This window comes from Prinia subflava, chromosome 9 (assembly GCF_021018805.1).
Source record: "Prinia subflava isolate CZ2003 ecotype Zambia chromosome 9, Cam_Psub_1.2, whole genome shotgun sequence".
In the NCBI taxonomy this organism is placed as follows: Eukaryota; Metazoa; Chordata; class Aves; order Passeriformes; family Cisticolidae; genus Prinia; species Prinia subflava.
In genome coordinates, this window is record NC_086255.1 from 21,535,160 (window position 1) to 21,550,471 (window position 15,312).

Here is a 15,312-nt window from a genome sequence, read left to right on the forward strand (position 1 = left end):
TCTTCTGGAGATGGCATGCTTTTGGTTTTTCTTCAAAGGCAAGTTATGCTTTATGCCACAAATTAATGACCTGCAGTACAGATGATGTGCCACATCATCTAGTGTCTTATGGGAACTGAAATCCAAGGCCCGACCCCTCTGTCAGCGTCACGGATTGTCTATTTCCATCACTTCTTCCCATGGCGATTCCAGCACCGTTCCAGCCCGGCACACGGTGCTGTCCCGGTGCTGTCCCGGTGCTGGGAAGGACAGAGAAGCTGGGGAGGGCTCTGGAGCACGAGTTCTATGAGGAACAGCCGAGGGAGCGGGGATCGTTTAGCCCGGAGAAGAGGGACCTTGGAGTAAGGGTGGGAGTAGCTCAAAGGAGGGGTTAGAAAGGTGGAGGTCGGTCTCTTCCCTCAGGTACCTCGCAACAGGACGTACCTCAAGCTGGGCCGGGGAGATTTAGGTTGGACATTAGGAGGAATTTCTTCAAAGAAAGGGATTAAACATAAGAATGGGCTGCCCAGGGAGGTGGTAGAGTCACCGTCCCGAGAAGGTGTTAGGGAAACACTGAACGTGGCACTTCGTGCCATGGTCTAGTTGGTGCGGTGGTGTTCGGTCCTAGGTTGGAGTGGGTGGTCTGATAAGAGGTCTTTTCCAACCGCGCTGATTCTGTGAGGCGCGGCAGTGGCTGCGAGCCGCTTTGGACTCGCGTTCCAGGCAGGATGTCGCAGTGGCGGCCGCCGGCCAAGGCTGCCCGCGGCCAGGGCACGCCGGGCTCGGCGCGGGCGAGGCCAGGCAGCCTCACGCAGTCCCCGCTCGCGGTGCCGCCCCGGCTGCGCTGCCGACCCGGCCGCAGGAGGCGGCGGGAGCTCCGCGCTGCCGCCGCCCCCGGCCCGGCCGCGCTTCCGCCCGCGTCAGCTGACTGCCAGGCAGCGCCCGGCCCGGCCCCAGCCCCGCAGCCTCCGGCGCGGCCACCCCGCGGCATGGCGGGGGTCGTGGTGAGCGGAGCGCAGGTGAGTGTCCGCGGCCCCCAGGCCGGCCCCACCTGCCGCGGGCCGCAGCCCCGGCCGGCGCGCCCCCGGCACCGGGAGCGGAGCCCCAGCCCCGCGCCGGCTGCGGCCGCTCTCTCTGCCCGTGCCGCTCCCGGCCGGCGGGCGCGCACGGGGCCGGCTTTAGCTTCCAGGCGCACCGCGGGTCGCCGCGCAGGTATCGCCTCTGTCGCCGCTGCGCTGTCCGAGGCTGCCCGAAGGGAAGGGGCTGAGGAGCCGCCCCCGGCAGTGCCGGGCGGCCCCGGGGCTGCGCTCCGGTCGCTGGCGGATAACGGAGCGGCGGGGCAGCGCTGCCGTGTGCCGCTCACGTGCGGCGGGCGCGCCCCCGAGGCCGTGCCCTGGCGGCGGCGCCGCGCCCGCGCAGCGCGCTCCCGGCAGGATGTGCTCCGGCGGAACCGCGCTGCCTCTGTCAGCCGCGGGGAGAAGCGGTGAAATCTACCAAGTGTTGCTCCTCCTGAAATCTCCTGTGTGCGTTTCGGTTTGGTTAAGGAGAAGTTAGGAAATACAACACGTGCTGCTGACTTTTACCCAAGCGCCTTGTTTGGCTACTGAAAAAATATTCTGGCTAAAAGTTGATGATATTAGTGATCAATTTATGGCCAAAATTAGAACTCTTTTTTTCACCCCTGAGAAGGAAGCTTGTCTTATGTTTGAAAATAGTTTGCCCTTAAGCCAGGGTGCTGCTTATCTAAGAGCTTCTTTAATCTGGTCACTCTTTCTGTGTGGAATTCATGTAAATATGTATGTTATAGGAACGCAGTTAATTGGCTAATTTTGCAGCTGCTGCAGGAAGCAGTTCATGTGGTCTCTGTGGTGCACTGTAGCACTGACACGCTGCCTTCTTCCCTTGAGCATGCCTTGAACCCCTTAATTTGGCCACGTGCCTACCATACACTCTTCTAACAGCATAGAGTTAAATGTAACGCTCAGCTCAATGGAAATCTCCAGATATAATTCTCTTCAGTGGGAGAGAATATGCAGTATTGAGAGTTCATACGTGACCTTTTTGATGACATTACTTTATAAAGATGTTACTCTATGGGTTATTAAGATTACAGCATCCTTGCAGAATGATCACAGAGATGAAATGGTGATAAACTCTGAAACTAAAGCAGAACTGAGGTGCAACTGCTACTGATAGCTAACTTATATTTAAGGTATTTTGTAACAAGATTTTTTTTTTCTGAACTGCATATAGTGTGTTGAAGAGTCTGCAAGAATATCTCAGGCCTCCATAGCCTATCTGATGCTGGCCTTTGTGGGAAACTCTGAACATTTTGGTGGGATATTAAATAGGGCAGCAGTAATGACTGGCTGTGACCAACCTGTATTGTATCTGAGTTGGAGAATTAGGCCACAGAGACCTCTACATCCAGTTTTTAATCCTGTGTGATGTTCTGTGACTGGTACAGAAAAATCTAACAAATCTGCTGTTACTGATGTGCCTTGCAGTCAAAGAGCTGGAGCCTTGGGAAGAGTATGCTTGCTCTCATCTCTCAGTGGTGACGTCTCTGGAAATGTACTTGGAAGCTCATAGTCATTTTGAGGGTGTTTGAAATGGAAGTGAAAGGAAGAATACTGAATTTTGTACGTTTTATTGTTTCCTGAGTAAATGATTTTGAACTGAAACAATGAAAATGAAGAAATATTCTTGTTTCTTCTGTCTACTGACATCTTATATTAGCATTGTACCGTGAGTGTGCTGAAGTGGACTCTGTGGAAGTAAAATGCCTTAACAAGGCCTCACCACTGGAAGGTCACAATAACAATGTCATCTGCAAATATGCCTGTGAATAATCTGTTTGTACCAGCTGTGTAAATATATTTGCATATTGTAACTGTTCAAAGGCTGAAGCTTTGCAATGTTATGTGTATTTTGTCTCCTGTGTGCTCTAAACCACATTTGTATGAATCTTTTTCTTCTATTCTTGTGGATAGGGCTTTCATGGCCAGGTAAGTTTCTGAAGCAGTGTGTACGTAGCAGGCCAAAGTCCCCTGCTCCTTCTCAGCTGCTCCTCATTGGGTGAGAGGCCAAGTGAGGGTCTGCTCTTGCTGTGTTTGTAGCTCCTCAAGGCAGTCCTGTCCTCCCAGTGTTAACAAGCATCTTATTTTAGTCATTTCTGTTTCAACATGTTACAATGAACCAAATGCTTAATCCTAAGTGTTATTAAGCTGTTAGTGTGACATCTTTCAAAGGGTTTGCAAGCATTGATTGGAAGAAATCTACCATTCAGTGAAGAATGACACAGTTCTCTTATGTATACCTTTGTGTATGTTGTCAAATGCTTTGTGATTATCTTAGATATAAACTAGAGGAAAACCCCAACATTTTTAATTCAATAAATTATGCAAAACATTTTCTGTTATATCCAAACCATTAGGATGCCAGCTACCCAAAACAGTTCCTTTCCATTTTCTTTGTATATTTCCTCAAGTTGTATGTATGTCTGGTAGCAGAATATATTGCAAGAGCAGGTCTGATTTAACAAGGGGAAGAAGTTGTTAAACCGAGCTTCAAGCTACCTGTTTTCTGCTCATAAAAATTATTTCACTGTTGTCAGCTTTATCTGTTGAAGTTATTGAACAAAATGAATTAAATGGAATGCCATATAGTATTATCAGATGCAATCATTTTTAGAGCGTAGGAGATCAGGATGACTTGCAGAAGTACATACTGTCAGTCTGCTCTGCAGAGGAGTCTCTGTTTTACCAGAAGGTGAAATACTATCAAAACAAAATTTGATGGTTTTTGATGGTTTTTTTTTTTGCATATTTTTCATCCAATATATTTTTTGACTAGTGGAATATGTTATTGAAATTGGCTTTGTAATTAAACATGTGGATAATAACAGTGTTATATAATAGTGGTCTAACATGGTGGCCGTTAAAGGAAATTAAGATTTCTGCAGCACAAGATTTCTTCTGATGAAGCCAGAAATCTTTAAGACTTTCATGACTGTCTGAAAAGAAGCTGCATGCTTAGTTTGTCAGGTTGTGGGCAGCCCTCTTGCTCTGTCCCTAGTGTGTTACTGGGAGTAATAATCCTCTCAAGGAATGGTTAGGAGAATGGATTGAACGTACACTGCTTAGGTATTTCTGCACCAAGATTGGGAAAACTACCTTTGTTTGTTGCATATGAAGGGCCAAACTGGAAGATCCTTTGCATGGCTTCTGATCCTTCAAAGAGATTTCTTCTGGAGCATGTCAGAATGGTAATGTGAAGTAACATTAGATCAAAGTATTAACAGTGAAATAGAAGAAATGTGGTATATTTAATCTAAGTATTTTTACCTGGAAAGAGACAAAACATACATAAAGACTATAGATGTAATAAATGTTAGGTTGATGATACGAATAGGAAAATGAGTTTGTGTGATAGATTTTATGGCTGTAAAACTTATGTGGTTTAAAGTTGCAATGCCTATTCACGGTATTGCATGTTATCACTTTATCAATGAGACGGAATCTGGACCTAAATCTACTCATGAAGTGTTCATTCATGTTGCTTCTATTTCTCAGGTGTCCTACATTAGTCAGGACTGTGAAGAAATCCCAGAATTCCTAGGAAGAAAATATGGACATATGGCAAAAAGGCTAGATCTTAGCTTCAACTTGTTGAGGTATGTGGCAGTATATAGAATTTCAAGTGCAATGTGGAATTCCAACTCCTAAAATAGACTGTTGTGTTTTCTTTTTTTTTCAAAGAAGAAACATGTATGTCGGGTACATTTAATTGTTACCAAGTGGATGACATGTTTTATAGGTAATATTTGTCTCCTTTTCTCCCACACTTGGAGCACAAATAACCAGGTGAGTCTGGGAAGTTATTATATATTAACATAAATGATGCCCATTGAGAAGCTTATGCTTTGTTCTCTACTTAAACTGGAAAATTAACGTTGTTATCTGAAGAAGCGAAGAATGGGATCAAAAGTGAATTTTCCTTAACCAAAACATGAGTAAGTGTGTGCTTCTCTCCCTTTTTTAAAATTTTATTTATGGATTTCTGGTTATTACTATAAATGCTTTATAATGCTCTTTTCACAGATGATGTGTTTTGTTCTATGATTTTATTTTTGCATTTGTGTAGTTAAGTGCTAAAGCTAAGAGCAGTTAGAATTTGTAGTTCCTTCTAAGTATTTTAATAGTTGGATTGGTTTAGGATTCTGTAGTACTCCTGTTAGCTACAGCATCCCATTTCATTTCGTCCTTATAAGAGAGCATACTGAGGTTTAGCAGAGTATATTTCAGCTTGAAAAATGTAGGTAAGTACAGAGAAAGAATTTGAGAACAATTGTCTGTTTAATAAAAAAATAGGTTTGTGGAGGTAGGGTTGGACTCACTCATTTTCCTTTCATTTTTTGTGGGGGTAAACTCACAGTCTGCTTGTGAAGAGTAATACAAAAAGTAGTGTGCTGGTGCCTTGTTTTCCTAGAAGAAACAACCATTTATTTTAACTTACTTAACACTCACAAATGTTCTTCTGAGCCCTGTCAACTCTGAGGGACTGAATCCTACATGGAAGAGGTAGCAGAGCAAAGGAGACACTAAATCTGTGGATTATTGTTACCTTATACTATGACTCTGTACCCTTGGATATTGTAATCAGAAAAGAGAATTTTGCTGGGGGAGGGGAACAAATGGTAATTTTTTTTTAGTTTGTCATGAAGAGAATTCAAGGTCTGTATGTGTTTTTAGATTTAACATGTTGACAAGACTGCTCTTTCTTTACATTTCTAGGAAAAAAAGTGTTTGTCTCTTTCAGTTAATACATGATTTGAAGAACAGTTCTTTGAATTTGTTTCATTTCGTAAAGTAAAATAATAACATTAAATTTGGATGTAAAGTAACACTTTAAAACTGATCATATTTTCATAGAGAGCACAATTGGTGATGTTTTTCTGAAATCTGTGTTTTCTTTCCTTTTTTTCTTCTCTACCCAAAACACTTCGCCTGTTTTTCAGAAGGGATATAATTTGGTTTTATTGAGGTTTGGGGAAGAACAATCAGCTTGTGATGTAGAAGCGGTAGTTGTAAATCTGTAAAAGTATTTTAAGACCAGAAATCAGATTTGGGAAAAGGGGGAAGTGGGATTTTTTTTTCTTCTGGAAGCTAATACTAAGTGGGATGAGAGCAGTAAGAGTTTCTCATTTGAGTAGTGCTTAGATTCGCTGAGCATGTAGAAAGTAAGAGTGAAGTATTTATGGTACAGTAGCTGTTCACACTGGTCTGCACTCATATAAACCCTATACCTGCATATTATTGCAAAAGTTAGATAAGATACAGAATTAATGTCATAACCTGGAATGAATGTGGATATAAAAGAATGTCTTGGGCAGCTGTTGAAGCAAGTGTAAGCAGTGTCATCTTCTTTAAACAGGAATTATTGCTTATAAATCTAACCATGTTGTAGTACAGCAATGAGTTATATGATTTTTATCAGGAAATGCTTAATTTGAAAGTTTAGTGTGTTGTTTTCAGTGGGGAAACAATGTCTGCAATTAATGTTGATTTAGAAAAGAGTTTGATTTTCAGATGTAACTTGCTATCTCTTGGTAAAGGTGTGAGTTGAATGATGAAGATCAAGGGTGATCAAAATATAGGAAAAGACAAAGAGAATACTGTGTTTTTCTAGCACAGTAGTTTTTTGCAGTAAAGATGTTAGCTTTCATTATAATTTGATTTGTTATTGGATGAGAGTTTGTATGTTTTTTGAAAGGAAAAAAGAAAACCAAATGTGTGTGTGGTGGTTTTGTTACTCAGATTTCCCTGGTTATTTTCTTTTTGCTTGTAATGTGTCCATATAACAGAGGAGGGGAGGGCTGTTATTAGTTCTTCTGAACTGACAGTTTAATACAGAGGAAACATTTTTAACCTTTTTTTTTTTCTGACTTCAGAATTCTTCCCAGGCTAGAGCCCCTTCTTCTTTCTTAAATAAAATTTAGGGGCCATGTAGATGCTTAATCACCTTTGCATCAGATGTGGTATTTCTAATATCAGCACTTGGTACATAATCACAAACAGTTGCTTTTGTGTCTTTCTTGTTTGCCTTTCTCCAAGAGCTAGTGTTCCTCCTTGGTTATCCTGAGCAGTACATGGATCCAGCTCTTTCTCCTGGTGGCCGCAGTGGTTACACATCTCCCCTTTCCCCTGTGAGGAAAAGGAAGGAAAGAGGTGAAAGGTACAAGGGAACTTACATGGGAACTCTGGGAAAGAGGAGGAGTAGCAGTAATTTGTTGTGTGTGAGGCAAAGGGAAAAATGTGCGTGTCCCTAAAAGATGCTGGCTGCACCCAGCAGGATGTGGTGCCACTGGATTGCCTCCTGCTTATGCCTCTGGCTGATGGAAATCCTTCAGTCCCAGACAACTGTAGTCCACTTGTGACTGACTTCTTCTCGTGCTGTTTTCATTACATTGTTTTTGTTTGAACACTTTCTAATATCTCTTGTTTCCTTTTGAGGCCAAGGGGGGGTTGTGAAGAAGATGGAGCCAAACTCTTGTCAGATGTACAGCAAAAGAACAAGAGGCAGTTGTCACAGCTGCAGCAAGGGAATTTCCAGCCACCTCAGGGAAGGTTTGAGTGGAAGAGGTGCCTAGAGAGGCTGTGGAATCTCCATCCTTTAAATATCTTCATCTCTGATATTTAAAATGCGACTGGACAAAACCCCAAGCAACTTGATCTAACTTTTGAAATCCCCCTTTTCTGAGGAGTGGAACTAGAGGGGATTCCCCTTTTCTGAGGGGAATTGGACTAGATGATCTCTAGATGTTCTTTCCAACCTAGATTATGCTGTGATTCTGCAGCTTTGTTGGTGTAGTATGGCCTGATTTGTAGTAGCTCTTCTGATTTCATAGTGATTTTCAGCTATTTTAGAAATGAACTGTTCACACTGTGTATTTTCAATAAGGCATGTTTCAGGAGCAGAGATGTTTTGCTTTGGAAATCTGCTCCTAGGCCCCTCATGGCAACTGTATTTGATAGCCTTCTCTAGTAAGACAGTCCTTTCATAATGTGGAAAACATTCCCCAGTTCTCGTTTTGCAAAGGAATAGAGTATGGGTAAAAGAGACACTGATGTGTCAGTGTTAGTGTTACTGGAGACTTTGTAAAGGATGAATTCCATCAAGATGGAATAAAAAACTGTTGTTGATCATGGAAAGTTAAAGATTTCACTAAAGAAAGAACAAGGTAAGTAGTAATCACTGGTAAAAGAAAGAAAGCAGTAAGTAGGAAAGATGTAATAGATGTAGGGGGTAGAGATTTGGATGAAATACAAAGATTTTAGTTTAGATGCATTTTGCTATCTTGTGGGAAGGAAAAAACCAAACAACCCACAACTTGTTCAAAGCTTTTTTCACTTGCCCTAGATGACTTTGTTCAAAATTTTTCCTTTCACATTAAAGACTAAATGCACTCCAGTGCTTGAGTAACAGATGTCAGTGATTTTGTACAAACAGGTGCCATGCTTTTATAAATAACATCTACAGTTCAGTTCATGGAGGAGTCCATCATGTAATTTTGTCCTCAGTAGTTTTAAACATGTGAGTTGTTTTCCTTTTTCTTACAGAGATTTCTTCTCAAAGATACGAGGTGAAAGGGAGAGTGAATCTTTAATCTTGGCCAACGAGGAAGGATTAATCCAATAATTGTGCTCATGGAGATACAAATCTCTCTCCCTCTCTCTAGGGTGCAGCTGATTTCTGCTAGGAGCCTGAATAATTTGCACAGTAGGTGCTTGTGCCTAATTTCCACTGTCTGGTGAAGGTGCATGTATGAAAATATTCCCTTGAACTTCAGTCCTAGTTTGGAATGTTCCTCCACGACTTTGTTGAGGCTGAGACTTTGTAATATCATCTCTGTGGACTGGATATTGTTCTTTCTCTCTTCTGCCTCCTGTTTTTTTGCCTGGGGAAATATGCAAGTGGCAGCTTGAAAATGGGCTTCACTTTTTACAGGGCATGTTCCTCTTTGTAAGTTGAGTATGTGAAAGAAAGGCTTTTATTATTATTTTTTTTTATAACCACCTTCCCGGTCTGTGCAGCAATAAGACATGCAGAACAGGAAGATGAACAACAAAAGAGTGATGGAAATAAAAGCCAGAATTCAAAACAAAACATGACATATTTTTAAAGTCTTTAGACTCATCTTTATAGCACTTTAAAATGTCGAAGAAAATGCTGTATTGTTAAAACTTTTTGATGGTTTTTATTTATAAGGTAGAAAAATATTTTCACCATAATTGGGTAACTCTTAATCGTAGCAATTGCATATTTATCAGTATGAGGGGCTGTTATTAATGTAGCTGTCATGCACAAACACATTTCTGCATTAAATCCATTTAGTATGTGCATTATTCGGTCTAGAATGTCACCAGGACATCAAAGCCCCCTTAGGCATAAGAGCACAGTGCCCTGCTGTGGCTGCAGAAAGGGCTTGATCAATAAATGTAACATGTTAATGCAGAGCAAATAGAATAAAAGATTTCTTTGACAAGACATGAAAAATCACCTTGTGGCAGCTGGCATGGTGATGCCATTTCAGCGGAGACACTAGCAAAGTTGATCTGACAAGTAAAGAGGAGAGATGATGGTTATAAGGTGCTTTTGTTTCAAACTTCTTTCTTGACCTGTCAGGTTTTGAAGGAGCCTGAATGGCCCTTTTTTGTCATGTGAAAATTGTAGTCTTAGGCAGTTATGAAGCAGTTATCTCTTCTCAAATTGTGAATGCTGCTGTTTAATTGATTCACTTAGCATTTGAAACTGTCACGCATTAATAATTGCTAAATCCTGTAGATACTGCTCCAGTGTGTCATGCTTAAATGTGTAGTTATCAGAAAATTAATATCCTTAATGAACTGATGCTTTCAAACTAGCATTGCATGAAATCTCTTTTGCCCTTTCATTTGCTGAAGGTATATCAGCCGGTTTTCAGAGAAACCCCTCCCGACAGTTGTGTGGTTTTATTTATTTATTTTTTTGATGCCCAACAAATGCCAGCTTTGCTTTGGGTACATAGTGTGCTCAATGACAATAAATATAGTAATTATGCTGGAGTTGGTAATTAACATAATTATAGTCAATTACGACAAATACAGTGCAGAGCTAAATGAATGAGGGTGAGAAATTAGCAAGCTAATTGATTTACCGTACGTGCTGCTTTTTCCTGCAACTAACAGTTGCAGATTTTCTGCAGGAAAGAGTGTTTACAAATAGCTGATTGTGTTTTGAAATGATTCTGTCTTGTGGCTCTCACTCCTGTTTCCCTTACACTGAGGTGAATAGGATTGAAATATGGGTTAGTGGTTACAAGGAGAAAGGAGTTGCTCTGTCCCCACTGAACGCTTTGAAGGAAGATGTATGTACTTGCTTTAATTTTAGATGTTTCTTCCAGTATTGAAGGGAAAAAACCTATGTGATCCTTTACAAAAGATATTGCCAGAGAAATTTTGGACCTAAATTTTAATCCCCTTAGAGGTGGCCTGAATTATCTAAGAAACATTTATCTGTCTGTTTATTGACATCAGAGTTCTGCAGAACACTGGATAGCTGAAGGAAGAATTAGAATTGTTCAAGGAATCTAAGTGTGTTGAAACAATATGCCCTTGTTCAACCATCAGTTTCAATAATTTAAACCACTGGACCAGTAGAGATGCATAATATCATAACATTTGTGCACATTATAATTGCCTGTTTTGTTTCAAGATGATTTATAGTATCTTGTCTGAAATAAGTGTATTGGAGCTATGCAGTTAATCTGTTTTACTGTCTTTGTTTTTTATTTTCTTTCAAGCATGACGACAGTTTACTATGTGAAATGAGACTGTATATGTTTAAGTATTGAAGATTTTGTATTGCTCTTTTAAGAAAAATGTTGAGTAGTAGTTGAGATTTCTTTCTTTTAGAAAGCAATAATTTACAAATGTTTGTAAATTTTATACTGGATATTGTTTACTGTTTGAAGGTAAATGGAACGGTATAGAGAGACTTCAGCAAAGAGAGAATGTTTTCCATAGCTAAGCAATCTGAAATTTATAAATTCTTGGTAATTTTTTCTTCTACTATTGCAGTGAGTGTATCAAGTTCAAATGAGTAGGTGTGCAGTTTGAGGTGGGTACTCAAAATTTACCCATAAAGGGGTGTCCTACAATAAGCACAAGATCCTGTTTTTTAAATAATGTTGAAATGTTGTGGATGTCTAAAAATACTTTTACAGTAACACTGCTAAGAGTGGTCAGTCTTTAGTAGCAATTCAGTCCTAGAATAATTTTGCTGAATTAAATATTTATACACAAGGAATCATTGAAATTATTTACAGATATAATAATCTTTCTGTTGAAGTCTTACTTGTTTATTAATCACTGTGGACTACCTCATGTGTAATTATCTTTCTACTCAAAAAGCTTCTTGTTGTACTAGATGGATTGAAGACAAGTACGTTGATGGGTTCTTTCTACATGAGTAATACCTAGGGAGTCGTATAAGATAAAGTTTTGTAGGTGTATAACTATTGGAAAACTAGAAGGAGAGTATTACCAGTAACAGAAACAGTTACAGACTTAGGCTATTAACTCTACTTTTGGTAGTTGATAGCCATCAAAGCTAAATCTACTCCTTGCTCTCTTCTTCCCTTCCTTTTCCCTCGCACTGTGCCACCCACTTTTAAAAAGTGGCATTTCATCAGGAACCAGGTCTGATCTGACTAATGTATAAGAAAAGCTTTTTCGCCCCACCTTAAAACTTTAGAAATATTAAAAATATTAGGATACACCTTGCCTTGCATGCAATAGCTATGTCTGTATTCTGTTGTTTTGTCAACTTTAAATGTAATTATAAAATATTTGTCACTACAGAGTATTATCTGTGTGTGTTTTTGTGACTTGTGTATTTTCCTGCTGTGTCTTAATTGTGGTTGTTGGTTTATTGTTGATACGAAGGAGACCAGTCAATGACTGTTGTTAAAAATATCAAACTAATGGGTTATGGTATGCATTTAAATATCTCACTGATTTCAGCATACCATGCCATACTTTTTAATGGAAAAGTTATTTTTCCAAACTCAGTAATATGTAAGTAATAAATAATATAAATTGTTGTATTTCAGTATGGGTGGCTGTTATCTTCTTTACTCCCAGCAGCCTCTCTTTTTGTCCATTGATCCTTGCTTGACTTTTTATGGCCACATAGTCACTAACAGACTGTGAAAACACTGTAGTATATATACCTCTGACCCCCCGTGCTGGCCATTAGCCATTGATTTACAGTACCTGACAGAACAGAACACAGGGTTGTTTTCTGTTCTGCTTTCCTCAGGAAGGCTTAACATTGTGGAAGGAGTTGTCTTGAGGGTGGATCATGTGGTAGAATTGGGCAAAAACTTTTTACCTGAACCTTTGGCTTGGAGGACAGTGCAGGTTCATATTGTGTAGTGGAGAATTCTTATGAGGATTGTTAGAGCTTGAAATCTGGTAAAAAAATTAAACAAACAGCACAATTTGACATTAAGTTAAAATAAGGTTGTGAGCTTTGATTGTTACATCCTTAATTATAGCTGGTGAATATTGCTATGCTGGGTGGTGGAGGTTGGTTTTTTGGCCTAATGGTCTGTTGCAATTATGAGTGAAGATGAAATCTGTTCTACTGAACAAAGATGAGTGACAAACTGGGACTTGAACAGAGACAGGATATCATTAAACATCTGTTGACTCAAGGCTGTTGGTAAAACCTTTTGACAGAGGCAGAGCATTTCCCATTGAACTGGTGTTTACATCACATAATTTTTTTGTATTTGAATGTGTAGGGAGTGAACTGCTTTTCCTTGATCTGATTTTTCCATGAGACTGAAGTTGAAGTTTGAAGTGATATTGGGGGCTAAACCTACACAATCTGCAGTTGTTCTTTGGGTACCCAGAGCACTCAATTCACTGACACAGTCAATCCAACTCCTCTTGTGAAAACTAACCAGTCTTAAACTAAAACCAGTTTTTGTGTTGAATTCTGTCCTGAACAATAGGAATCTATGTTAGATTGAGAGAATATCAGTTAATAAACTGAAGACTATCACAGGCTATGGAAAGTATTGGCATTTGGAAGAGAAACAGTTTGATGTACATATTTTAGTTTCCAAAGGATGTCAGTAGATCAAGAATATCTTGCTGACTACTCCTGCGTAGTCCATGATTATCTGGATTTTAAGATGGAAAAGTACTTTTTTTCAAGAGCATTGGCGATTACAGAAAAGGACATGATAAAGAGCATGTGTTAAGTTCAGTAATCAGATGGATTACTATTACTTTCTGACTTCCTTAATCTCTCTCACTCTAAAACAGTATTTCCTCATCATTGGTGTTGTGAAACAAGAGTGGAGGACTGCAGAAATAGCTGTTGTCTGAGGACAAGGAGCTTGGCTGAAGGGAAGAACCTGCAATAACCCTGGAGTTATTGACTCTGTGTTTTCCTCTCTGTTGTGTTAAAAGGTATCTTCTTCTCACCTTAATGCAATATAAAAGATCTTCAGCATATAGTTGAAGATGTCAAGAGCTTGACTGGTTTTACTGATTGTGATCACTAAGGAGGGCCTTGGTCCTCCAGTTTTCAATGAACCTGCTGGTGGTGGTCATGGTACAAAAAACTCCTTGGCATTTGGCAGGAAAATCCTTATGGAGCTGCTTTTTATGCATCACTTGTTTGTTTTATGTGGTCTTGCATGGTTTCTGCTGTTTTTGAGATCTTGCATTTTACATACATCATCTCTACATAAATTATGTTGGAGATGATTTTTCAGGTTAAAGAGACCATCCCCAAACCCTTAGCTCATGCAAGCGTGAAGAGTGAGGAGCATGGAAGTGCAAAAGGGCCATGTATTTTTCTCAGGCTCTGGATTCAGCATGTCAAACCAGACATGCTATACAATAATTATACTGTCTTCAGGGTCATGGTTAATGCAGTGTTATATCTCAGTTGCAGGCTTTACCCATGAACTGATGCTTGCAATTATGTGACATTTTATAATTTTTATTTATATTTTTGTTTTGTTTCTTCTGGTGTTTCCTTTTGATGATACTTGCCTGAGTGAGTTGCTCACTGGTAGAGCTTGAAGATTATTTCCTTTCTTAATACTTTCTTTTGCCTTTGTAATTTAATTTGGCTGCTGAGTCTATAAATGGAAGTGGTGAATGTTCTTTGCATAGTACAACTATTCTCATTGCTCATGTTTGTAGAGAACCTTGCTATGGTGAGAGACTACAGGGGTAGGAATAAGTTTTAAAAGGACACAAGTAAGAGATGCAAAATATCTAATATCTAATATCTAATTATCTAATATCTAATCTACTAGAGGGTAGTTAATCAGTCCAGAAGTTAGGGATGTTGATAGGCTGTTGCAGATTGGGCCAATACTTCTCTTCAGGTGCTTAAGTCTGCTGTTCTTCCTGTGCAGTTGGCATATGAGTATTGGCAGATAGTAATACTTGGATGTATGCACAAGGCCAGCTAATTTTTTCATAGAGAGCATAGCATGTGTTGGCTGCTGCTGACACCTTTCTGGCATTTAATGCACACAGACACACACACACAAAATAACATCTTATAAATAAAGATCTTTAGGATGTATGCATATTTCCTTTATATGTAAGTATGTATAAGAATTATATTTTTAATCTGTGTAAACTTGGGGGAGATACTCTAGTATTTTTCTACTTTGATTCAGCACTTGCGGTAGGACTTTGTCAATGTTAACCTTTTCACTTATAACCTTGAAGGAAGGAACATACTGCTTAGAGGTTGCTTGCAAAAAACATTCAGTCTCTTGAGCGTAAAATCCCTTAAAGTGCAAGGTAATGCAGCAGAACTGTCCTTGAACCATGTGTAAGGTCCAAGACTTGCTGAAGTGCCGTGACTCTTTGAGGCCGTGTGGCCACAAAAGCACTGGATGAGGATGCTGTATTTTAGATTCCCAGGACTTTCAAGACATTTTAGTTGAAGTGATAAGAAAAACTTATCATAGTTGACCTAGTTACTTAAGTGATAGTGTAGTGATTATTCTAAAGCACTTAAAGGCCGAAGGAAAAATGTTCTAGACAGGCCAACAGTATATATACACAGATGAATATTTGTAAAACTCTGCTTCCAACATAGTTATGTTAAGATAATTTGACAGTCCAGTGTGTGAATGTTCAAATCACAGCTGCTCAAGGATCTGAACGCTTTCTATGTATTATCGTGCATTTAATACACTGTATCTTGGACAGTGAAGTGCTTTGCAATAGTTCAGAAACAGTCATA

The 15,312-nt window shown here is 39.8% G+C and overlaps 1 protein-coding gene across 1 annotated transcript in view; it reads left to right on the forward strand.

Moving 5' to 3' along the window:
• Nucleotides 1-243: 243 nt before the first annotated feature.
• Nucleotides 244-15,312, forward strand: part of LRMDA (leucine rich melanocyte differentiation associated) — a 610,097-nt gene continuing 595,028 nt past the window's right edge. Inside the window, exons 1-2 of the mRNA XM_063405909.1 lie at nt 244-998; nt 4,554-4,654. Of these exons, the coding sequence (XP_063261979.1) occupies nt 708-998; nt 4,554-4,654 (392 nt within the window). The 5' untranslated portion in view covers nt 244-707. The remainder of the gene's footprint in view (nt 999-4,553; nt 4,655-15,312) is intronic.